The 24,608-nt window shown below is 41.8% G+C and overlaps 1 protein-coding gene across 1 annotated transcript; it reads left to right on the top strand.

Moving 5' to 3' along the window:
- The first annotated feature begins 502 nt into the window (after nt 1-502).
- ywhaba (tyrosine 3-monooxygenase/tryptophan 5-monooxygenase activation protein, beta polypeptide a) lies at nt 503-24,196 on the top strand. Its single transcript, XM_030730247.1, has 7 exons — nt 503-657; nt 8,976-9,136; nt 11,582-11,722; nt 17,443-17,566; nt 17,642-17,805; nt 19,099-19,194; nt 21,492-24,196. Exons 2-7 carry the CDS (start codon nt 8,984-8,986, stop codon nt 21,546-21,548), a joined length of 735 nt encoding a protein of 244 aa, XP_030586107.1. The 5' UTR covers nt 503-657; nt 8,976-8,983; the 3' UTR covers nt 21,549-24,196.
- The last annotated feature ends 412 nt before the right edge of the window (nt 24,197-24,608 follow it).

Raw genomic sequence — 24,608 nt, forward strand, 5'->3', positions numbered from 1 at the left:
CTATATATATATATATATATATATAGCTTTGGTTTCTATGTGAAATATTGAGGGGCCTGGGTCTAAGAATTTCATTGCTGTAGCGATGTGCCATTGTTACCTGTATATGACAATAATACTGAACTTAAACATAGCCTTCATCTTGCTATTTCTGTTTTCGCGTGTCTTTTTGATCTTGTGTGTGGGAATTATATATTAAAAGTTGATGGACTGTATACCTGATGATCTGCTGTAGTGTGGGTGGTGCAGTAGGAGGCACAGGGCTCCTTGTTATGAAGTATACATGCTTGAAAATAAAAAAATTAAAAAATAAATCAGTGTAACCCACACAGAGCTGTGTCAGCTGACACGATGGCGAACTCAGATACGACAGCAGCGGCCTCATGGAGACAGTTGCCACGGAGACCGACGCACGTCATCCTGTAGCGGTTGCCATGGCCCTCCTGACGTCAAAGCCCCTCGCAAGATGCTTAGGAAACCCCCTGGCGCGGTTGCCGTGGATACTGGCGGGGGGAGGGGTGGGGTTTAGAGGAAGCGGAAGTGTCAGAGCAGGCGGAAGTGGTACTGCCCTGAATACCCTGAGCAGCGAGCGGAGGACGGCTTGACAAACTCACATCGTTGAGAGAATAAAATCGGGATTCCTAGTACATCTTAAATGTGAGTTCACCTGCATATTACTCGATTATCGTCTTACAGACAGTGTAAACACAGTCTTTCGTGGAGAGCAGCAGTCCGAGTGGTGGCCCCATTGCCTGCCTCTGCGGCGGAAGGTGCCTATTGTGGTCTGGGGCTGGGGGCGAGGATTTAGGCCGAGAATGTGGCCGGATAACGAGAAATAACCCATAAAACACCTGGGAGTTGGTTGCCTCTGCTCTTCGTGCAGTTAGTATACCACTGATCTTTAATTTTGAAGGCCCAGAATGCGATCGATGCATGCGCGATCCGCGGTCCCGTGTAAGGGGGGGTGGGGGGGAGAGAAGCGGTACCAAGTTTGGCCATTTTGACAGCTTAGCAGCCCCAGCCGTCGCGAGAGCTCAGACATTTTAGCAGCCAGAGCTAGCTGCATGGCGCCGCGGTTAGCGACACACTAGTCCGCAGAAGCTGCCTGAAATAGGATGATCGTCGTGTCTGGCCTCATTTTTCGCAGAATAGACTGGAAACAACGTAACGGTTGTGGACTGTCGTTAACCGAGCTCCGTCATGGCGTAGTGAAATGATATGGAAGCTAACCCACCCTCCATATTCCTTGGGAGTCTCCCCTCAAATACGACTTGAATTGAAAAATCTTTCCACTTTATTTAGCTCATTTTGGATCGTGAAGAAACAGAACTGATTCCATAATTAACCACCTAGATGATTTGGCTACCAGTTTGGTGTAAGCTCCTCGCCGTTCAGACTGAACTGGGTCAGGTTCCCTTAGCGTGCTAGGCTAACCGTTAAAGCCCGTGAGCAGCCGTGCTGTGACGTTTAGCTGCCATGCTAGCTGGCGGTAATCTAGCTCTCCATCTTAAAATTCCGCAGGGGAATGCGACAAGGAGGGCGTAGCTGTTAGCAGGCCGACTCAGCGCTGTTACCTCAGTATTTGTGCCCCGTGGCCGTTTTGAAAAAAAAGAAAAAAAAAAAAACGTCCATGTCAAATCCTGTTTTGTCGATGGATTTTACACGCTTGGGCGTGTGTGTCGGTCCGCCGCTGAAGATGGTGTCCCCCATTTTTTAACCTTAATTGTTAGCTAGGTGGTTCGATAACAGCTCGGCAAATGCAGAGCATGTTGGTGGTGTGCCAGACGATTGTAGCTGGGACAAAGTTGGATCAATTTCAAGCCGATGTATGGCTCGCTATTGCGGTGAACTAATGCGTCATTAATGCGCTTGTAATCGCGACCAGCGGCATTTTACCTAATGCTAACTCCAGGATGCTAATATGTCATAACACAGCTGTGTGAATTACAACAATGCACGACAGACCTGACAATTAAAATGAGGCGTAGCCCCCGTTTTAGTGTTTGTAGGTAGTGCAACCATTACATCATTTCTACCCTTTTTTTTTTAATATAAAAAAATAATTAGTTATGATGTTTTTGGAGGGAATATTATTTCTACACAGAATCAAACACTATCTCTATAAAGCCAGCTATTTCAGAGTAATGCAGCATGTTTGAAATATGGTACAGAAGTGGCCCTCACATCTCCCAACTTAAGAACAAAACTGCTGTATTCATGAGTTTTGCTTTATTTTCAATTAAAACGTTAATAAAATTGTCTGTAAATTATCAGAAATGGTGTTTAATTCTCATTACAATCCCCCAGAGCCAAGGTTGTTTTTAGATTACTTTTTTGTCCAGACAGTGCAAACGTTTAGCTCTTTAGTGTACAATATAAAACATGAGAAGATGTTTAAGGATATCTGTTTTTTTTTTTTAATTTACTTTTTGGGCCTTGTTGTCTTTATTATAGAGCACAGTGAAGATTAGACAGGAAAGCAGGGCGAGTGAATGGGGCAAGACAACGCAGCAAAACCTGGGCCACGGCATGTGGTCGCCGGCTCAACCCAGTGAGCTAAACTGGTGCCTTAAATCCAATTTTGATGGATTATGAAGTTAACATTACTTTTAATATTATGTTCAGTCATGTTTTTGAGTGTGTTTAGTGTAAAAAAAATGTATTAAACACACTAACAAAATTACAGCCAGTAACCACTAATGCAGTCTGTGTTCTGATGTCCCATCATCAAAAAAAGTTGCTTCCCTGTAGTACGTGTAGGTTCACCAACATCTAGCACCTGAATGGTGGACTTCAGCTTGCCAAACCCTGCTCAACAAATACTCAAGCTGAGTAAGAGTTGCCCGGGGAGCCACAAAAATTGCAAGTCTGCTATACAAAAGCCACCAAAATGTGACCAAGGGCAGAGCAATTAAATCAAATTTTTATCTCACTTTTGGTGTTCAATTGTGACACACCATAATTAGGATAAAAATCTTTTTTTTTTTTTTTTTTTTTTTTTTTTTTTGTTATGAAGCTCCCGATTTGTCTTGTATTATAAATCAAACACACCTTTTTTTCTTTTTGCCTCAGCCTGAAAGCCCAAACTCACTCAGTTTAGTTCAGCTTAAACCAAGACGACTGAGAGAGATTTTGGGTCATGAAGCCATAAAAGCGCTGAAAGGCTTGTGCAGGTGAACCTTTTGTTGTATGCAGGGTCTGTCTCTCTAACCCGGTAAGCTTTTGCTGGCATGCCACCAAGGTATTGGTTGGTCATCGGCTTCAGCTCACCATGAAGGTCTTCTGAAATGTGCAAATCTGGTGCTCCCTGGGCTTCCTCTTCCTTTCAACAGTCTTAGCCATCTAGAAACTACAGGCTGGCAGAGACTGGCATTTACCCAGTGAAAAACATCCACTAGTCTTAAGTCCAGCTCCCTACAAGATGACCCCGTCCCCCCGACCAAGTCAACCTTTTCTTTTTTTTAAAAAATTACATTTAAAGTTCAGCAAATTCTGTTATAAATGCTTGTTGTGCATGTTGGTTAAATAATAATTATGAATCAAGATCAGTTATTAACCAAAACAATCACGATTATTAGTTTTGTCTTGATTAAGCAGCCCTATCCCATTCTGCAGACTGTTGCAGCTCCACTGACATTGTTTGAACACATGCTTATATTAAAAACGGGAAAAAGTCACTGATCTGGACTTCACACTTAAAAACATCAGCTGTCATATAGTCATCAGAATATATGGCAGCTAATATGATGGGGGTTTTGCCAATATAAATTAATTATGGCTATATTTCCCATGTGTCAACCTCAGCAAAGCGATGGTGAATCTAAAGGGATCACAATTTTTTTTTCCCCCTCAACAAGTGTCTTGATAATGGATTGAATGGGTCTCTGAATTTATAATGATCCTGTTGCCTAATGGTCTCGCCCTCTTTTTTTTTTTTCTAACTAATGGAACTGTGCTCAGTATCAGCAGATAATTGATTTCAGCTTTTTAGCCTTGGAATTAGCGCTCGATATCTGCTGTTGGTGCCCTCCCTCCCAAGAGGCCTTTAATTACCCAGCAGAAGCATAGGAGTGGCAGCATGAGCACAGCTTAATTGTGAATGATCAGATGAAGTCAGATCAATCCATTTTAGGGCTGCAACGATTCCTCGAGTAACTCGAATAATTCGATTATAAGAAAAAATCCTCGGAGCAAATTTGTTGCTTCGATGCTTCGTTTAAAATCTGCGGCGCTCAGATTTCCATGCAAGTGAAAAGTTTCACCCACGTTAGCTGCATTACAGTCGTCTTCTTCTTGTGGGTTTAATGGCGGTGGGAAAACCAGCTTTGAGCTGCCTTACCGCCACCTACTGGGCTGGAGTGTAGATCAGGCATTCAAAAAAACCCCTCAGATTCTAAAAACTTCTCCGTCGCTGAGACGGATTCCCTTTAACACTGAGTGGATCATCGCTGACATGTTATTCCACAGCTCCACCGCTCTCTGCTGTGTTGGTGTGTGGTGCTCGCTGTGCTGAGAATTTCATCTGTTATTTTTTTCTCTACTTCAGCTCCCAGAACAGATCTCTATAATCGCAGACATATTGATAGCGAGTACCGCTGTTAGCACTAGCGATCGTTTGGTACCGGAAGGACCCCTTCCCCATCAAAATATTTTTTATACTTTAATCCCTGATTAGTGACTAAATATAGACCTGCAGTAGAAACATATTTAGGAGGATGCTTGTGAATACAAAGCATTACAACATTACGCTCTTGTAGCCCCCAGTTTTTCAACAAAAACACTGATAACACAACAGCAGAAGGCAGCAGTTTTACGTGCAGTCTGTCTTCACATGCACAAAGAGGCGGAGCCTCTGTAGAGACGGTGAGCTCAGGTGGAGCGAAAGGAAACGTTTTTCTACCATCCAAAGGAAGCTTTTCTCCCTGTAACCACCATTAAACCTGTACTGGGAAACAGCTGGAGGTCCTTCATCAACCAGCTGATCATCAAGTGATGAAAAGAAAACTTTGTAGCTGCTCCATCCACCCTGTTTGTTTCACACAGGGAAAAACTGCAGTACAGAAGTTAAAATATGCAGATGAACTGTTAATATGAAAAAAAGTATTTATTCGATTACTCGAGTAATCAATAGAGTAATTGATAGAATGCTTAAAATAATCGATAGTTGCAGCCCTAATCCATTTGTCTGGTGTGAGGTTTACAGTTTACATTTTCTTCACATGGAAAAAATTACAGTTATTTATTTATTTTGCCAATCTAGAATACAGGGGAGCTTCATAAAACCATCTCTTACACATTTACAACATTGACCATAATGACCTTACAACAAATATTGTCCTCTTGCCCAACCTTCTTGCGACACGTGATTGATTTTTCAATAATTATCAGCAGCTCACAAGCATAAACAATTAAAATGAAATGACTGAGCATGCAAACAAATCTGCATGCTGATCTGACTGGATTAATTTAAGGATATTATTAAAGTCTTAACTGAACAATCACGTTTAAATATGGCGAGTAAAAGTATCCATCCATTAAATGAAGGTGTGTTAGTTACCATGAATCCCTCAGTGCCCTCTGGTGGCAGTGAGGCAAACTGTTACGTGTTTAAAATAATTGATTTAGGGGGAAAAAAGGTCACAAAATGTTGACCAACCAAGGTTATGCTTTTAATACACATAGTTCAGGTGAGCATCAATCAGGTGAGCAGTAAAGGACACATCTTTACAACCTCAATTATCCTTTATAATTGTGCTTAAAATAGTGCCATTCCCAATGTGAAAGTGGATTAAAAATGCTCCTTAAACAGTCCAGGTTACCTGGACCTTTGAAGGAGTTATTGGTTTAGATAGAAGACACAGTGAACACAGCAGCTGCTGTCATGTGCTGCACCAGTTGCAGTTTAGCAGCACGGCTGGCCTGAAGAAGTGAGAGCCGCTGCTGGGGAAAAACAAAATGACATAATGCCTTGTATAACTGAAAGGAGGATTGCTAAACTTGCTGTATGAAAAGTGTATTTTTTATGGCTTTATTCAAAATCTAATGGACATGCAGTTGCACGAAGAAAAAAAAAAAAGAGTTGGAGTTTTATAAAATTTTTCATAAATCATCAGGATCCATACGAATCATCACTTTTTTGCACATAGAAGCTAGTTTTAAAAAAGAGAAATAATACACCGGGTCATTTATTAAGGGAAAGATTCAAACTAGTCTACATGTTTTTGTATGTCAGTATGTGAACCTGTTGGATTAGCAGTTCATTTGAAGGTTAAATTGGAGTCGGGTGATTTCAGTGGGATGTCAGCACGGTGTGGGTGTCCAGTTTTATATTAAGAATGAGGATCTTTGAGTTGGTGAAATTCTCAGTCCGACACAGCGCCGGGCGATCAGCCGCTGGCTAGAATCCTGCCAAGACACCCTTTTGACTCCAGTGGGGGCAATAATTTGCAAAATTAATATCATGCTTTGTTCAATAAGTCTTGTAACTAGTGATGGATAACCTAAACTGAAATCACAGATTAGCGTAGCTGAAAGGCAATTCACACAGCTGTCCCTTTTGCAGCTGGAGCAGTCGCGATCTCGTGTTCATTAGAAGGAATGCAGGTTTAAGGGACTTCAGCCTTGGCTGCACCTTTCAGACCCAGGAGCTCGATCCATCGTTTTATGTTCAGTATGGGATCGTTGCAAAAACAAATCAGGAGTTCTTGCTTATCCGGCTGGAACAGGTCACAGATATCAAGTTTAGACTTCACTGATCAACAGTCTTGAAGGTCATTGTTAGGAGTATGATTGAGCTTTGTAGCTTGTCAATCAACAAAGCTCAATATAAAACAATGAGTTTAACCGTCTGGCAAGTCAGAAAGGAACCCAGGGTAACTTGTAGGCTACCAGAGTCGTCTTTTTCTTTGCTTAATGTTAATGGTCAAGAGTCCACCATCAGGAGAATACTGACCAACAGTGGTTTACGTTGTTCCTCATTGGGCTGCAAGGAGGAAGCTGCTGCTCTCCTAAAAGGGCGCTGCTGCTGTCTGGAGTTTCCTAAAGACCACGTGGAAAAACCAGAAAGTCTGTTTTTTCAGACCAATAAAGGAGGAGAAAAGAAAACTGTCTCATAGTTGACTTGAACTGTGTTGTGTTCTAGCACAACAACCTTGGTGGTGGTATCGTGGTTTGGTTCTGCAATGAAATAATGACTTTTGAATTGGACCAGGGGATTCTTAGGAAATCTGTCCATGAACTTAAGAAAGTGAATGCAAAGGAAACCCACCAGCAACCCAGAGTTGAAGCAGCTTTTTTTTTTTTTTTTCTTAATTAAACGGCGAAATACACCTTTTTTCACTACAGCCATTTTGACCTGAAATGGTAGCTAAACATCGGTGTTACTAATGAAATTAATGAACCTGTTCTTTTTAGGTGCAGATCCTAATTGTTTTATCCAATCTCATGTCAAAACACCAAATACTGAAAGCTGCTTTTCCCCTCATATGTAATCCAAAGACATACAGGTACTGGGGTTAGGTTAATTGGTGATTCTAAAGTCACTTTGTAGCAAACAGGAGAATTCAAAAATATTTCCAGACAGCCTTAAAACAAATTTCCTCTAATGGTAATCTCTCTCTGATGAAACTGTGGCAGTTACCAGAAAATTACTAACCACAGAAACATGCCACAGTTTGAGAATGTTGGGGAAAAAAGAACAGTAAGGGAGAAATAGGTGTGTGCTGATTTGAAATGTTGATACAGATAATTCCAGACTGAAATTGTTGCCAAAATTGTGTCAACTATAAGCTGACTTGATGGGGTGAAATGCAGATATTGGATTTGTTGACAGCAAAGCCTAATTATATCTGCAGTGAGTCATTGTTGGAAAAACACATGAAAAGGTCCAACAGCGTGCTAAAGATGTTTTATAGGCACCAGATCTAAAAATGCTTTACAACCTGCTCCTTTATTTAAAGACGAAGCAAGTGACATAAAAGCTAGTGTTCAGCTCAGAATAACTGAGTCATTCAAATATGTGTATTATTATTATTATTGACAGTAATACTCTTTTTATTAGACCATAACTTGGGTGAGAATAAATTTGAAATAATTTTAATTGAATATAATCAGATCTGCCACTAAAACATCCTGCATAAATCATAAGATTTATAATGTGGTTTAATTTATGGCAGAAAATGTAGAAAGAGCTACAGTAAATAAAAGTCCTCTGCTTGTGGTACTTATCATAGCTTATACCTTTTCTGCCCTCCATAGGGAAACACTCTTCCACAGCGAGGTCAGAGGTCAGGTAAGCTCCAAGGATGCTAAAACTGAACAGAGGGGTAGTTTTGAATTTCCCTGTGGTGGAAAGCTGGTGACAGAGCTAAAAATCTAGCAGCTAAATCAGCTCTGTGTATAAATGTGTTTGTATGAAAAGATTTTACTGTTGCTGTGATGTATGGTCACGTTTTCAGTAGCAGTTTAAATGTGTAAAGCTTAAATGCTTAAAGCTCATTGTGGCAAGTTTAAAGTGTGATGGTGTAGATATAAAAGGCGCCAATGTGGCCTACTTAGACCTACAGATTCATCTGGAGAGCAGAAAAGCCCTCAGGGATGAAATAACAGCCATTTCGCTGCAATTGAGGTTTTGACATTTTCTGAAGTGTTATTAAGTGTTTGCCAGCTGGCACTCTTCTATGTGATGTTAGCTGCACTGAGAGAGATGATATGGATTATCTTTGGTAGTGGGTTGATCATCTTTTTTACATGTTCCATTTTTGTTTTGTTTTTTTAACAAAGTGGCACTCGCGACTAATATTCTATCACTGCTGTTTGTTTCAGCTTCTTCAATATGTCCCACTCTTATTAAAAGCCCTGTGAGATTTCCACACCTTTTTCTCACAAGCTTCCTGTCTCTGTATTGTTTTGCTGCCCATTTCTGGTCGCAGATGGAGAGCTTAGATGCTGAAGTCCTAACTCTGCTCTTCTTGCAGTCTAAAAGATGGATAAGAGCGACCTGGTGCAGAAAGCCAAGCTGGCAGAGCAGGCCGAGCGCTACGACGACATGGCGGCTGCCATGAAGGCTGTGACGGAGCAGGGCGCAGAGCTCAGCAACGAGGAACGCAACCTGCTCTCTGTCGCCTACAAGAACGTGGTACGCTATCCATCTTATTACTGAAATTTGTACTGAAATTGAAATTAGTAGGAATATGTCATTTTAAAAGGTGGAACTTTTACTTTTTACAAGAAGTTAATATTACAGGGGTCCTGAACCTGCAGCTCTTTGCTCATCTTCAGACACCCCCCCCCCCCCCCCCCCCCCCCCCCCCTCCTTCCCCCCATGTCTGTGTGGGTTTCCTCCGGGTACTCCGCCTTCCTCCCACAGTCCAAAGACATGCAGTTACTGGGGTTAGGTTAATTGGTGATTCTAAATTACCCATAGGTGTGACTGGTTGTCTCTCTGACTGGCGCCCTGTACAGGGTGTCCCCTGCCTCTCAGCCCCCTCATCGCGATCCTGAATTGAATCAGTGGAAGAAAATGGGTGGATGATTTATGATCCAGATAAGTAGCTTCGCGATAACTGCGATATAAATCCATACACAATAACACAATAATTACACAGTAACAGAAATCAATGCATGAGTTTGACAAATTGCTTTTTTTTTCTCCAAATTTCCTGGAGATATCACACTACTAGCATTATGAATTCTTTTGAAGTGAAAATCCGTGATGATAGCCCTAATTAAAAGGAAAAAGACCTTTGTTCACCACAAACCCCTTTTAATTAAAACTGAGGGAAAGTGTAGCTGATGTTGGGGTGTTTTCCAGCACACAGCATGTAGGAGCAGCACAAATTAAGTAAAAAAGAAAAAAAGTTTTACAAAATGTAACCACATCCAGGCTTTAGTTTGTCACCACAATAAGGAAAGTGTCCTTTGACCCCATACCATCTTAAAAGCAGAAAGAGTGCTTTCATATCCCGCTGATAAAAATGCATTTATTGCAGCTAGTGGCAGCTATTTCCCTCTGTTTTTCCTCAAATCACTGCCACATATTTCTGTGGAAACATTTACTGTAAAAGTAGCAGAATATTTTTTGATAGTTCAGTATAGTTTATCCTATCTTAGGAAGCACCGCTTCTTAAAATGCCACCTCGCTCAGTGCTAGACTGTTCCTAGCTGTGCTTTTTGGATTTAGTGTTTTTTATTTTTTTTCTGTAAAGATTTTGAAGTTTGAAGCACAAATTATGTAAGAGCAGCCTGAGGTTTTCCAGCTCTGCTGCTCTGTTTTTCTTAAAGCTTATCTGCACCGAGGAGCACTCAGTTGATTTTTCTTGTACCAACAGTAGCTGAAACAAAGTGGATGGTCTTCATGTGTTTAGTTCAAAGGAAATAACACATTACCTCATATAACAATCCAGTCCAGGTACATTTTGTGTCTGGTTTCACGGTTAATTTAGTTCAAAATATTCCTGAGTTACAAGCCCAGAAAAGGTATTCATCAGTAAAATAATACATGGCAGTGAGACTGGGATAAATAAAATGAAAAGTTTAATTGAAAATGTATTGGCAGTATTCATGTGATTTATTTTCACTATTCCCATTTGAGCTTAAAGTGGGACTCATTCAGCTGTTAATGTTGTAATGAACAGGAAATGTGTTGTAATTTCACAACAACAACTTTAGAACAACCTTACAGAAATGGCCCTGTGTATTGCCGATTTGTTGCATGTGCTTATGTCCAAGTATGTAACTAAAACTACCCAAAATCAACACTGAATACTTGTATTTCTAATCGTGGTTACTCACATGCACACATTAATTGACGGGTAATCGGCATCTGCTTCACATTCAGCTTCCAGTGTGCAGATCTCAGCCTGTGCTGCAGCCTGATGTTCACCTCTTCAGAAGAGCAAATACACACCACGATGTGTGTGGCTGCTCTGCTTTGTTGCAGTCTGCAGTGTAACATGTAAATCACTATAAACAAATTGTGATGATTTGTACAACGATTTCTTATGTGAATCAACATGCAGTATGTAATCAGTGAGCTGTGCTTGTATCGTCGTCTTCACACACTCGCCAGTTCAGCCGTGTGCTTTTGCTTGTTTTTGTAGCTCTGCTCATCTGCATATAAATCCAGTCAGTTCAGAAATATTCTCCTTTTTCTGCTGCCGTGCTTTAAAGCAATTTAAGTTCTGCATTTATTAGCCTCAAATCTGACATATCAAGGTAATACACACTCTGTGCCTTTACCTGAGATCCACCGTGACCCAAAGTAAACCTTAGACATCCTAAAATTAACTCTCGTTTGATTGTAGATAAAATGCTGCTAATCAGGTGCAATTTTGGAGAAAATGTTAGTCTTATCATTATTCTAAGTTATTAAAAGTATAAATTAAAAAATTTCCATAAATAATTATCTGCCTGCTGTCAGTTACAGCTCTTAATAAAATCGGAACCTGCAGTTCAGAGTAAGGCAAACAAGTTTCGATTGGCTCTTTAGTCAGTCACACTCATTGTGTATCTCAGTTGTATTTATGCTGTCTATTAACTGTCTATTAACGCCACTTCTGGATCATATTGTTTTTGCTATTAGGTGGGGGCCCGCCGTTCATCCTGGCGCGTCATCTCCAGCATCGAGCAGAAGACGGAGGGGAATGAGAAGAAACAGCAGATGGCCCGTGATTACCGCGTGAAGATCGAGGGTGAACTTCAAGAAATCTGCAATGACGTGCTGGTATGAACAGGAGTGGGAAAGATCAGGCGGGGGGGAAGCTGTGAAGGAACAGTGAGAGAGGATTGAAAGTGGATGGGTGCGATGCTGGATGGAGGGAATGGGAATACTTATGCAGTGGAGAAAGCACAAGATGGTGAAGGAAGGCACACTGTAGTTGATCCCTTCTGGCAGTCACATGGTGTTACTTGTGGAGATGGTAATAATGTAGCTGGCAGCTGTTGAGAGAGCTGCCAAACAAAGCTTTAATTTTCTTCTCAGTTTTTTTTTTGCTTTGCTGCCCCACTTTGGCACGTTTGATTAATTTTATTTGTGCTCACTTTCTGTAAAAGAAACAGCGAGCCATGTGTGCGCTCTAAGGGGGAAGGTGGACTGAGTGTGTGTGCAGGTTAAAGCATGTGTTAACTTTTCTTTCCCCTCTGTCGTTAGATGAATCTAACAGTTTGCCCATCAGCAGGTCTGTTAATACTGCGGTGCCAAGTTGTAGTGACGGTGTCTACGCTCAGCAATCATCTCAGCACTGAGTCCCTTTTTGGATCTCACCTGGACGGTCTTCTTGTTTAATCCATTAAAACAAAATGAAAGACATAATCATTGTGAGAGGTCTAAGTAACGCTGCAATGGAGTCTCAAAGTCGTGACCTTTTCCTTTGTTGATGTTATGTTGCCCAAGTTAAAGTAATACATATTTCACAGTAATGCCGTAGTGAGCTGTTCTGTGCAGTCACTGCAGCACCTGAGGAGTATCTTGGTGCTCTTGTAATATTTGGATAGACAGCATTAACTTAAATGACTTTACCAGCTTCACTGTAAATTTGGCTTTATTTTTATGACCTTGTGTAGAAAGTTTTGAAAGTTAAACCAGGCAGCTGTATATCTCTCACTGTGAGTTTCCCTCTTTTAATGCTCTTGATCCACGACTGGAAGACACTGTGTTCCTGCGTAAGCCCAGAGAACCATGTAGTGTTTCTCAGAGAAAGGCACTCACAAAGTCAAGATTGCTAATACTGTTAGAACATCTGAGAACTGCAAAGGTTCTCCATGATTTCCTAGACACTGTTGTCAAAAGTAGAAAAATTTGCACTTCTTACAACAGTTCTTCTTTCAGCCTCAGTAATGGCCTCTTTATAATTTCCAGTCCTGTGGATTTTTGTGTTAGTGCGGGTGTGTTGCTGATGTGAAGGATTTCAGTTTGAGTTGTCATTGCAGTGAAGTGTCTTAGGAATGTTCATAACAAGAGTGATGGCCCTTAATGTGCTGATTTAATGCTGTAGGCACTAGGGTTGTGCCATATCATATCATCTATGACAATAGCGCTATAAATGTTTTTGTGATATAATAATGTCATATCAGGATATCATTGCTGTAGCAATGCCGTTCCCTGAAGTGCAGCAAGGAGGCAAACCCAGGCGTCTCTAAGAGCAAGATGATTGGGTACCTAAATAGGGAGCTGCTTTAACAAGTTCCAGCAACGTGCAGCACTTTGCAAAATGTGCAAGAAAACTGAAAGTAGAAACAACGAACGTGTTTTGCCACTTGAGGTAAAACCATACGGTCGAGTACATCTAGGCTAGGACGGCTGCGATGAGGTGACGTTCAACCCAAATGTAAACGAATAGCTCAATCGAGCTTTGCTGGAGCCTCTCCCGAGTTGCGCTCCACAGGAAGAGCAAACGGTGGATGGAAATGACCGACGCGGTTACACGGTGGAAAAACCCGGCTTTAAGGAGCTGGTTCAAAAGCTCGACCCAAGATTCAGCGTCCCACGTAGAAAATACTTTTTATTTTGTGATGATATTGTTGAGAACAGTTACAAGGTTAAGTTACTTTAGATATTGTTAAATTAAAGGGTTACGTTATACTTTTACTTTATCTGCATTTGTGCTTACATTTGATTTATGCATCGTCACTGGATATAAAATAATTATTACACTATAATGCTGCTGCTGGCACCTTGTTTTGGTAGATTCAAAGTAGGAAGTGCCTGTAGCTTTCATTATATTTATAAATGCTGCTGCCTGCAAGCATCGATAAACATTCAGTATGTTTTTTTTTCTTCTACATCGTCAGAAATATTATCACAAATTTTCTTTAAATATCATAATTTTAAAGCCACATTGCCCACTCTTATTAGACACAAATAACTGGCCCATATTCTTATAGTATATTTGCAGGCAAATTCCCCACATGAGGATATCAGTGGATGCAGTCACAGAAGAGTGCATGTTCAGGGTCATTTCGGTTTGAAACCACACAAAACCAGCAGGCTGGATATTATGAACGAATCAGATGAACAGCAGTCCGTTTGCCACCTCTGAAAGAACAAACAGATGGAAGCTGCTTTCAGCTGCTCCCTTATTCACCGCAGGTTTTACTCTGGATGCCCTGAACCAGAAAGAGTCGACCAGTCTATTGGCTGTAAGGCAGTAGTTGATTCAGTACCAGTCAAAGGTTTGGACACACTCACCCATTCAGAGTGTGTGTGTGTGTGTGTGTGTGTGTGTGTGTGTGTCCAAACGTTTCACTGGCCTGTATATTCATCTAATCAAGTGTTTTAGACACGGTGCTGCTAAAGATGCAGGAAGAAACTGTTACACAGTCAGAACTGTGGTGACTTAAGATGTAAGAAAAAAGGTTCAGTTTCCCAAAGTGAGTCGTTTTGCAACACGCTCCACCTCAGAGTTTATCGTCAGCGTGGGCTTCAGAGAAAGGATGGCTGAAGGAAATCACAGTAATTGTGACTCAACCTGAAGTGACCTGAAAGGCTCAAATTAGACTTTTTTTTTTTTCTTTTTTCCCAGAGACTTGGAATGTTAATATACCTCAAGTGTATTAACATATTTGTGCATAAGTGTATTTGTTATTAAAATAATAGGTAATATGTAACTGGAAAGTACTTTGGGTCAAATGTACTGTATAAATAAAAAGCTCACTCAGCAGCTCAAGTGTCGACTGTAAAGAAGCTGTTAAAAAGTGTTTTGGGAAACAGCCATAAATATGACTTAGACCTCATGAACAACCATCTCACTGTCAGGTCCTGACTAGGCTAGAACACAAATTGCTCAAGGTCAAACCAGCTCAAATTTTTTAGTGCATGAGCAGACTGCTAATAATATCTTCAAGGTCAAACCATCTTCAAGCCTCCGCAGTGATGTGGTGCTGTAGGAATGAAGGGAGAAAGGGATGGGTGGAGACATGCTGTCCTTAAAGCAGCAGGAAGCTTGGAAGGAGAACGCTTTGATGCATCAGAAAAATATGTCAGTAACCCTGATCTAGAACAGCTCACCAATGGATCAGACCAGGAAGCAAAAAATTACACTCCGTTTTCCCCAATATAAATTATACTTGCTCTCCAAGAGCAGCGTTTTGTTGTACACTTAAAAATAAATATATTTGTCGCTAAAATGATACGTGGATATTATGCATTAGCAGCTGCTGTGGGAGGTGGACAGGTGTACTGCAAACTTGAAATGAGGAATGGACAGAACGCTCACTCACCTGGTGCAAAGTCATTGATAGACAAAGAAGCATAGCAAGAATATTTCATTTGGACATGACACAGCCACATCAGGACGAAAAACACAAGCTATTAATTGTGATACTTGGTCAGAAGTGTGTAAATACCAGGGCCTGAGGTATCGTGCATACTTGGATTCCCAAAAATCCTAGCCCTGATAGGGTGGGAAATTCCTGGTGTCCGATTTGGGAAAACAACCAGCACAGTCTTTCTGCTGCTGCGAAACTACGAGCTCCCTCTGCTGTTCGTTTCAGATTCAGTCATTGCTAGCACACACAGAAAGGTGTATACTGGAAGGCATGGCCACATGCTAAACTTTTAATCTACATCAACCAGTGAGAAGCACACTGGTTAAAGAAACACAGTACAGGAACGGTAGCTCTGAATATATGCGTGGCTCAGATTTATAACAATGAAAGCTGATCGATCTGTAAATTTATGGTGCTGAGGTGTTCACACAGATGTGACAAAGGACGGGAAAGAGCAGAGTAAACAGTGGCCGTTATCTGTCTTTAATTTAGTGTAAATGCTGAATAAATGTTTAAACTTTGAAGTAATGAACCAAAACCACGGGGGTTTAAAAATGACGCGATTCTTTGTTTTCAGAGCTACTTTTGATGCTGAACTTATTCATTCACTGCTTCATTTTATTTTTGTTGGGCGCCAGAAGGAAAACCACCTCAACAAGCACCCCCACCCCCAGTTTTGTGACTAATTTTCCTTTTACAGGAACTAGATACGAGTCAGATCAGTCTTCATTTGCACTCAGGCTCAAACGCCGACATTTCTTCAGTCACTCAGAAGTCAAAGCACTCAGTTTAAGTGACTGAAGTTAAAATGGCCACTGCCCCGGTATCATCTCTACATGACGCTCCCAGGACAGGTTACTGGAGTCAGCAGATTAAAACAGACTCAATGTAATCACTGAAACAAAGCTGGTCTCAGTGAGGAGAGGCTCTGGGGTAAAGTGAGAGCTGATCACATGGTCAGGGTAAAACCCTTCTTTAAACGATCAGATGAGGACAGCATCAGCGCTATGAACCAGAATGACACACATGCTGGAAGTTGGTGACTCCCTCCTTTTGAAACGCATTAATCAGGTGTGCCGAGGCGCTAAGCGGGATGAAGCTGAATCTTATATATGTGATGATACAGGAAAGATAATCAAATAGAACCACCGCTCCCATTTCCAGTTCCACATTTTTTCCTCGTTCTTTACAAGATAAGCTTTGCAGGATTTCCAGCTGAAAATAATCCTTATTTATTTTACACTGGGCCTCGGTGCAGCCCCTCAGGTCATCCTCTTTCTGACTCAAGCTGTTCTAGCCCGCTTCCCCTCCTCCTGCTGATTGGCTGCTTCTCATAAATAGAAGGTCTGAACATGGGGTGGGCAGGGCTTCTGTGCTCTCAGGCCGTGGTGTGCTGGGGATAACCACTCTTATTGAGATCACACAGAGCTGAGAGTAGAAAAAAAGTGAAGCTGAGCATTATGAGAAGCCTGAGCTTTTGGTTTACATGGATTACCTGTCCGAACACTAACCTCATTATTCAAACTTTGAGCATCCACCCAGTACAGTACATGACAGCATATGTGAGGGGCGTAGGGGGCGTCTTAAAAAATGAAATGGATCCAAATTTGCCAAAGTGCTGGTTTTGACAGAAGTAGACATTTGGTATAATCAGAAGGATCCAACTTTTTAGTGGTTCTTGACTGGCCTTCACACACACACAGACACACACACACACACCTGGAAAAGTGGGACGCTAGCTTAGCAGCAGCACAGGTATCCATAAGGAAATGGTCAGATACCATTACCAGTAATCCCACTTTGGAAAGGTGTGGGGGGTAGTGGATTTCTAAAGCTATTCAACAAGCACTTGTAAAGAAGCATCTGGCAGCTTGATGCTGTTAGTGACTGCCAAAGGAGTGCCTCCATCCGTTATTTAAATGTGTAGGATGGGAGAGTCATTTAAATGAGAATAATTGGGGTTTGGGTGTTTACTCTTCAGCTGCTGGTAATGGTGTTTGTAGTCATTAAATGTTTGGCTCTAGCAAAGGCAGTGGTCCAAATAGAGAGACAAATATTATTAAAATCCTCTGTAATCAAGGTGTCTGTTTACTCTGCCTCTGCTGTATAAATACAAAATATTGCCGTCCTGTATGATGATTCATTTTTTTCACCCTCTTTGTCATCTGTCTGTTTCAGAGTCTGCTCGACAAATTCCTCATTCCCAACGCATCTCAAGCGGAGAGCAAGGTGTTCTACCTCAAAATGAAAGGAGACTACTTTAGATACCTGTCAGAGGTGGCCTCTGGAGACTCAAAGAAGAGTAAGTAATCATGGCAAGTCTTCGTTATATCTTTTCATGCAGCAGGTGATAACTGGTTATATATGTTTGGTAAAGATACGGTGGAGAACTCTCAGTTGGCCTACCAGGATGCCTTCGACATCAGCAAGAAGGAAATGCAGCCAACACACCCCATCCGGCTGGGTCTAGCCCTCAACTTCTCCGTCTTCTTCTACGAAATCCTCAACTCGCCCGAGCAGGCCTGCTCTTTGGCCAAGCAGGTGGGTCCTTAACACTTTATGTACTCGTGTAAGAACACTGAATTTGCACGTTTTGTTGTAACACAGATTAGACGGGCGGTCATAAGACACACGGAGCAGTGTGTCGCCAGCTGCCGAGCTCTTCCTCCCCGGCATTAACAGCCGTTTGCTGCACAGACTTCTGGCTCTGTACTCCACATTTATTTTGAAATGAAATCATCAGGATGCAGTTAAAGCGCAGCCTTTCAGCTGATTGAATTAATGTTTGATGAATTACAGTCATTTTACACTCATTAACACATTACATAAAATTAATAATACATAAAATGAAGCTGGAACTGATGGACTCCTCCTTTATGATGCTTTGCCAGGCCTTTCCTTTCTTTCTCCTGAGTTGCTTTTGCCGTGTGCTTTGGGTCATTGTCCGCTCATTGTGTGTCGTTAAGTATACCTTTTCGAACTTTGCTGCATTTGGCTGAATCTGAGCAGAAAGCTGTTCCAAGCATTCTTTATGCTTTTCTCTCTCTGCCTGTGGGACGGTTATACCGCTCCTGAACTGGCCTCAGAGTGACATATTTCATCATTAGACAGTGAGCATGAGGCTCAAACGACTCCTCGTCCATGATCTCTGCAGCTGGTCGTGTATCTGCTGCGTACTGCAGAGGATTCGTTTGCACCTTGTTGCAAACCGTCTGTTTTCTCCTTTGCAGTCGTTTCCTTATTGCAGACTGGGATAATGAAATGTCTGCCTTCTGGAGAGTTTTCTGTACTTGGCTTGATGATGTGAAAGTTTTTGTTTCTTTGCCATTGACTGTGACCGTCCACCACTATCATCTGCTGTGGACATGTAGACCTTTTTCCCGCTCGATGATGATTATTTGTTTTTTCAGAACATATCGAGCTCTTGGTTCATGTTTCAGCTCTTTCAATGGATTTCTGCTTCATTTGAGAGCTGCTTTGATCACATGTTCATAGCAACAGTTTTGAAATGTCACACTTGGCGACTGCAGACCTTTTACTAATTGATCCAAGAAATAACCGAGAAATGGCTCACACTCGTCCATACAGCACCTTTGAGTCAGCTGTCCACTTACGCTGACAGAGACTGGGTTTCATGTCAAAGAGCTGTCCCCTATTTTGGATATGAATGAAACTGCAACTCAGAGTCTGCACTTTAAACCTGTATTTGCTGTATAACTAACTTAAATATGGTTTTGTTTGTTAAAAACAGGTATGGGGGTAAAAGTAGAAACACCTTGTCTGAGTGAGAGCACGCTTTTAGAAGAAAACTAACGAGTGAACTTCTTCCTGCAGGCATTTGACGAGGCAATCGCCGAGCTCGACACCTTGAACGAGGACTCGTACAAAGACAGCACGCTGATCATGCAGCTACTAAGGGACAACCTCACTGTAAGCATACCTGGGAACACCTGTTGTTACTGTTTTGTATCCTAAATCTGATTGAGTTTCAGCCTTGGATCCCCTCTAAAACATTACAGATGCTGTAGAGGGGATACATATAAGTGAGTGGCACAACGTCTGGCTTTAGAGTGTAAAATCTAAATGTGAAGTCACTCATAGATACAAAGCCATGGTTATACCAGGATTGACACTGGATATGGTCGGAGCAGTTCAAGAATCCGAGTTCACGTCGGTCTCTCAGCTCCAGCTGCCATTAAGTTCAGTTTTTTTATTTGTGTCAGCCAACAGCCGAGAACACAGCAGCTGTACGCAGCTTGCAGCCACTTGCCAAGGTTTTACTCTATTCTCTTTTCTTGTGCCAGGATCTGATGGCGAAGAACAACAGTGTAGATGACTGATTAATCATATTACCATGATCACAGACTCTCAGGCTGCATTAATTCAGTGCTACCTGCCAGCACGATACTGATGATTAGAAAAATATGTCGACTCGAATTGTTTGTCACTCACGTGCAGCAACCTTTAAACATTACTGTTTGTTACAGATCGGTCTGTAAGCTTGTAGATATAGAAATGCTTGTGTGTTTATTACTACACATACAACAATGTTTGTGTTCTCTTTTAAACTTCAGTTGATGTGGAAAAAAACAAAAAAGAGACGTCCCTGTTAGGGATGCACCGATCCAGCTTTTCTAGTTCGGATCATTATTCGATCTGCCGATGTGTTTCAGTACCAGCATTAATCCGCGGTTTTCCTCGCTGTGAGGAGGAGCCGGGGGGTAACTTTTATTTTAAGACAATATCAGACTCCCCCGAACAGCTTTCCCAAGTTAATCTTTACTAAATACATTTACTGAGTTCTTGTTATTAGTGAATTCATAAATGAGACCAGGCTTAGGATAAATACGGCGGGGGATTTTAATTTTTTTTTTAGGTATGGATATTGATCTCATTGATTAGCCCTCACTACATTTTGGTTCAAAATGAGTCACTGGGCTGTTAGCACGGCTGCTAGCTGCTGCTTTCACATTGAGAAGTAAACAGAAGTGATGCAAGTGGATCAGCTCATTGTCACAGATATCCTGCTGAGCTTTTGGGTCAGCGCATCCCTGATCCTACATCCCTGCCTATTCTTATGTGTATTAATTAATACACATATCAGCCACAACATTAAAACGGCTTGCTACCTATTCAGGGTTCTAGCCAGTGGTTGATCACCCGGCACTGTGCCGCGCTGAGGTACTGTTGCACCAGGCTAAGAATTTCACTGGTTCACTAATATCACAATTAGCAATACCCGGGCTTTACTAAATTAACTTTGCACGTTTCACCATTCAAAATAATCTTTATTTGCTGTATGCCGGGCTCTTCAGGTCATTCTCTTGGGGAAAAAAAAAAAAAAAAGCCACATTTTTTACTATTGGCTGCCCCGTGCAAACAGAAGGTTTGAACAGAAGGTGGGTGGGGCTTCTGTGCTCTCAGGCTCTTTGACATCATACAGGGAGAAACTGTGTGAAACGCTGTTCAGAGCAGTCTGAAGCCTGAGCTCGTACCCATGCTGACCTCATTATTTGAAACTTTGGCCATGTTTAATTAGATGATCCACCACTGTAGCAGCATATTTATAACAAATAATGAAAACCGCAGCAGGTTGGTCTTTACATTTGGGAATGGCTCTTCTGTTATCGATTGGTCATCAGCTGTAGCCGGTGTTGGTGTGTGTTAACCCCTCCTTTATTTTGATTAATTAATGAATACCTGAATGAGCACTGATGCTGTAGTCCTTCCCAGAAGCTTTAAGTGTAACTTTAGAGCAACGTGTGGCAGCCAAAACATTCAGAGGTAAATGTTTTTGCCTTCAGTCATTAATGCTGCTGCTTTTTCTGATATATATGTATTTTTTTTGTCCTTGAACTGTTATTACTCACGTGGGGAACGTGACACACATTTCTATGACCATAATAACGAGACTGCTAAGAATTAATTTCTGCCCCTAAGTTGCTTTGAGTCAGGACCCTTGCATTCCCTCTTGCATATTTATATCCAAGCTATTTTGCTGCAGCATATTCACTCCCGGTTGTTGAAAAGCTTTCTGGGAAGTGGAGTTGGATGCTGAAAATAAAGGCAGATGAGGAGAAAGTACCAAAAATATCTCCACAGCATCATGAAACACTCGTTAGAGACGCTCACGCTGAGCGTTTGAGGATGCTCGAACCTTCCTTTTTGCCTCGTGGTCTGGAAGACGACACTGAAACGTTTCTCTCTCTCTCTCTCTCTCTCTGCAGCTGTGGACATCGGAAAACCAGGGAGATGAGGGTGAGGCCGGCGATGGAGAAAACTAGAGCGCACTTCACTGTTAACCCATCCCCACACTCTTCTTCCTCCTCTTCCTCCTCCTCCTTTTATCTCTCTTCCTCTTTCTTCTCTACTTCCTCCTCTTCGTACACATAAACAGCCCGTTCATTCCCTCGTCCCACTTTTTCAGTCCCAGCCTCCCGACTTCCCTTCTGTATAACCAGCAGCATGAATAGTACCTGACCTTCAGACAAATATTAAAAACAGATATGAGGGGAGGGAAAAAAAAACTACTCCTTCACCCCACCATTAATCCATCCCCACCACCCTCCCTCGATCACAGCACTCCAATGCAGGCCGGCAGACTAAAGGCGCTGGCCAGTCTAGTCTTAGAGCACGCAGAGAGGGTTTTTATCCACAACCACCAAATGAACGAACGTCTGTTAGAGCCCACATTCGCCCGTTTTCACCCTCCTGGTTGAATCTTTCTCTTCCTTCATTCCATTTTTCCCTCACTCCTCCTCCTCCTCCCTCCTCCTCCTCCCTAGCATCTCAGTCCCTTCCCCTCCTCACCCCCACTCCTCTCTCTAGCGAGTTAATGCATTTATATAGTTGTCCATTCCTTCTGTTTTGGCTTTTCTTAGTGTACTGGCAAAATGGCTGGTTTTATTCCACTTTAAACAAAACAAACAAAAAGGTTATTAAACTGTCCATTTATTTTCAACAAACACTGTGATTGCTTAGTTTTTCCTCCACCTTGCCACCAAGATCCTCGTTTGATGGCAAAATCGATATCGAGCTGGGATTGGGGGTGGGGGGTGTGTGTGTGTGTTCGGGCAGCAGTGCGATTCTGCTGAGGTTTATACAGAAGGGCCCTCCTCACAAGGCTGTATTGTGACACTGACAAATCTTTAAAAACAAAAACACACATGAAAACCCAAAAGCGCTCCACCTGCTGTGTAATCAAACACTCACCGCTTTTGTTTCTCTAACACGGACCTGCAGCTTCCTTTAACACCAATCTCTAATTCCTGTGCTGGGTTTAAAAGAAAAATGATTTGGAAAATGATTCAGAGCTAAAGCGCATACATCCCACCTTCATGTGTGAGTCCATTGTAGGCGTTTCCCACCACCACGGGGACCCGCCCGCTCCCTTACATCCACCTCCTGTCAGGTGCTGTTGAACATCAAGTACTACTGTCCCTTCAGTTTTTAACCACATGTTCATTTACCTTTGCAGTTGCTTATTTTAAATTATTTTTGTGTGTTTGTATAACAGATCAAACTAATCTTTGTGCTTTTTGGAAACTGTAAAATTGTAAAACATTTTTAGAGCTTACCTGTAAATCTGTCTTTTGGAAAACAAAGCGGTTTTGAGGATGTTGTGTGTTGAACACCTGCTTGCAGAGAAAACTTTTGAAGCCGTTGCCGTCAGCTGCTCTTTAATGCATTTTTCACCCGATCAGTTTTTGGTACTTACCCCCCCACCCCACCCTACCCCTCATCTCCCCCCGCCCTCTTCGCCCTCCTCACTGCTTGCACGGGCAAGTTCAGACACGTCCCAAGTTTCCACTCGCTGCTGAACAGCGTGATCGACCAGCAAGAAAGCATGCTTTCATTTGTCGCCATTTAAATCTCCTGCAGCAGAAATCGTACCCTCTGTGGGCCCACACTTAAACTGACTGCTTCCTCGCTGCCTGGCTTCGCTCCTGTTACCTGATCGTTCAGGTCGAGCAAAAAAATTACTACTAAAATTGACTTAAAAATTAAAAGGAGTCAGATTTGGTCATGGTATTCTGCTAATAATGTGGGAAAAGTTTGGCCTTTTTCCAACTTAAAAGCTTAAAATGAATTCAACAATTAATCCAAATGTTAACAAAGGAAACATTATTTTAAGTGTCACCTGTTGCACAGGTAAGAGTCCACAGCAGGTACCTGTGTGGAAGTGAGATGGTAAATGGACCGGTTCTTATATAGTGCTTTTCTACTCTAATGGAGCACTCAAAGCGCTTATACAAGAACGCAGAGTTTGTGCGTGCGTACGTGTCAAAGCAATCTTCAGATCATCTTTCCACTACATCAGAAAGAGAAACACTGAGTCAGCAACTAACGGTACATTTTCCAGCTCATTTCCTGATCTTCGTTTTTTTTTTTTTTTTCCCCCAACTGAAATGAATGGTTTCCTCCCACTTTTCTTGCCGTCTAATCCCAATATACTGTACGTGCTCCGAAGCTAAAAGTTCGCCCATCTCTAGGGCCAAAATTTGATGAATTATCGATCAGCAGACCAGAAATCCCGTTTTTCTTCCCCGCTCAGTGTCACAATAACCTTGTCATCAACCATCTCAACATTCCACTCTGTAGGTGTAGAAAAGTCATATGTCTCAATGTTTTGTTTGATTTTATTTTGCTGGGGACACATGTTTTCATGCACTGATGTTTCAAAGGTTGAAAAGCAGAAAAAAACCCGATTCCTCCCTCCTGCCGCTCTTTTTCTCGTTAGCTGAACAAAAAGGCAGTTATTCTACGCTTTATAAGGAAAAAATGATCCCATGCAGTAGTGAATGTGGCACCGAGCCTGTCTGTATATCTGGTATCTGAAATCATTTTGTTTTTACTGACCAGTATTCTGCTTAAAATTTAAAAAAAGAAAAAAAAAAATAACCCAAAAATAACAACAACAAAAAAAAAAAAAGTTTGCTTCTGTGACGGTTTTATTGCTTAGCGCGCACGTGGTTGTGAAAATTTAGAGTTAGCTTCAGGACACCTATAAAAATGAGAAAATGACAAAAAAAAAAACACCGTTCGATACCCCCACCCCACCCCCCCCACCCCCACCCTGGTTATTGACGTAATAATAGATTTGTGTATGTCTTTTAAAAAAAATTCCAACTCTAGTTTCACCTTACATGTTATAAACAGGACAAAATGTAAAAGACAATTTAAAGTGAAATAAAGGTTTTATCAGTTCGAATCGGCCCTCTTCTGTTTATTCCCACCACGGGTCACATGACCGTGGAGGTCTCTGATTGCATGATGGCTTCTGAGGTGTCTTATCTGGGAAGGAACGGGAGCCAGAGAGTTCAGGGAGTTTTAAAATCCAGTCA

Source organism: Archocentrus centrarchus, chromosome 5, assembly GCF_007364275.1.
Source record: "Archocentrus centrarchus isolate MPI-CPG fArcCen1 chromosome 5, fArcCen1, whole genome shotgun sequence".
Taxonomy (NCBI): domain Eukaryota; kingdom Metazoa; phylum Chordata; class Actinopteri; order Cichliformes; family Cichlidae; genus Archocentrus; species Archocentrus centrarchus.

Bases quoted from the DNA above. Each gene is read 5' to 3' on its own strand.
- ywhaba (XM_030730247.1), top strand. From the start codon at position 8,984: ATGGATAAGAGCGACCTGGTGCAGAAAGCCAAGCTGGCAGAGCAGGCC. The intron at 11,723-17,442 runs GTATGAACAGGA...TGTCTGTTTCAG, and splicing joins AAATCTGCAATGACGTGCTG to AGTCTGCTCGACAAATTCCT. The intron at 17,806-19,098 runs GTGGGTCCTTAA...TTCTTCCTGCAG, and splicing joins CCTGCTCTTTGGCCAAGCAG to GCATTTGACGAGGCAATCGC.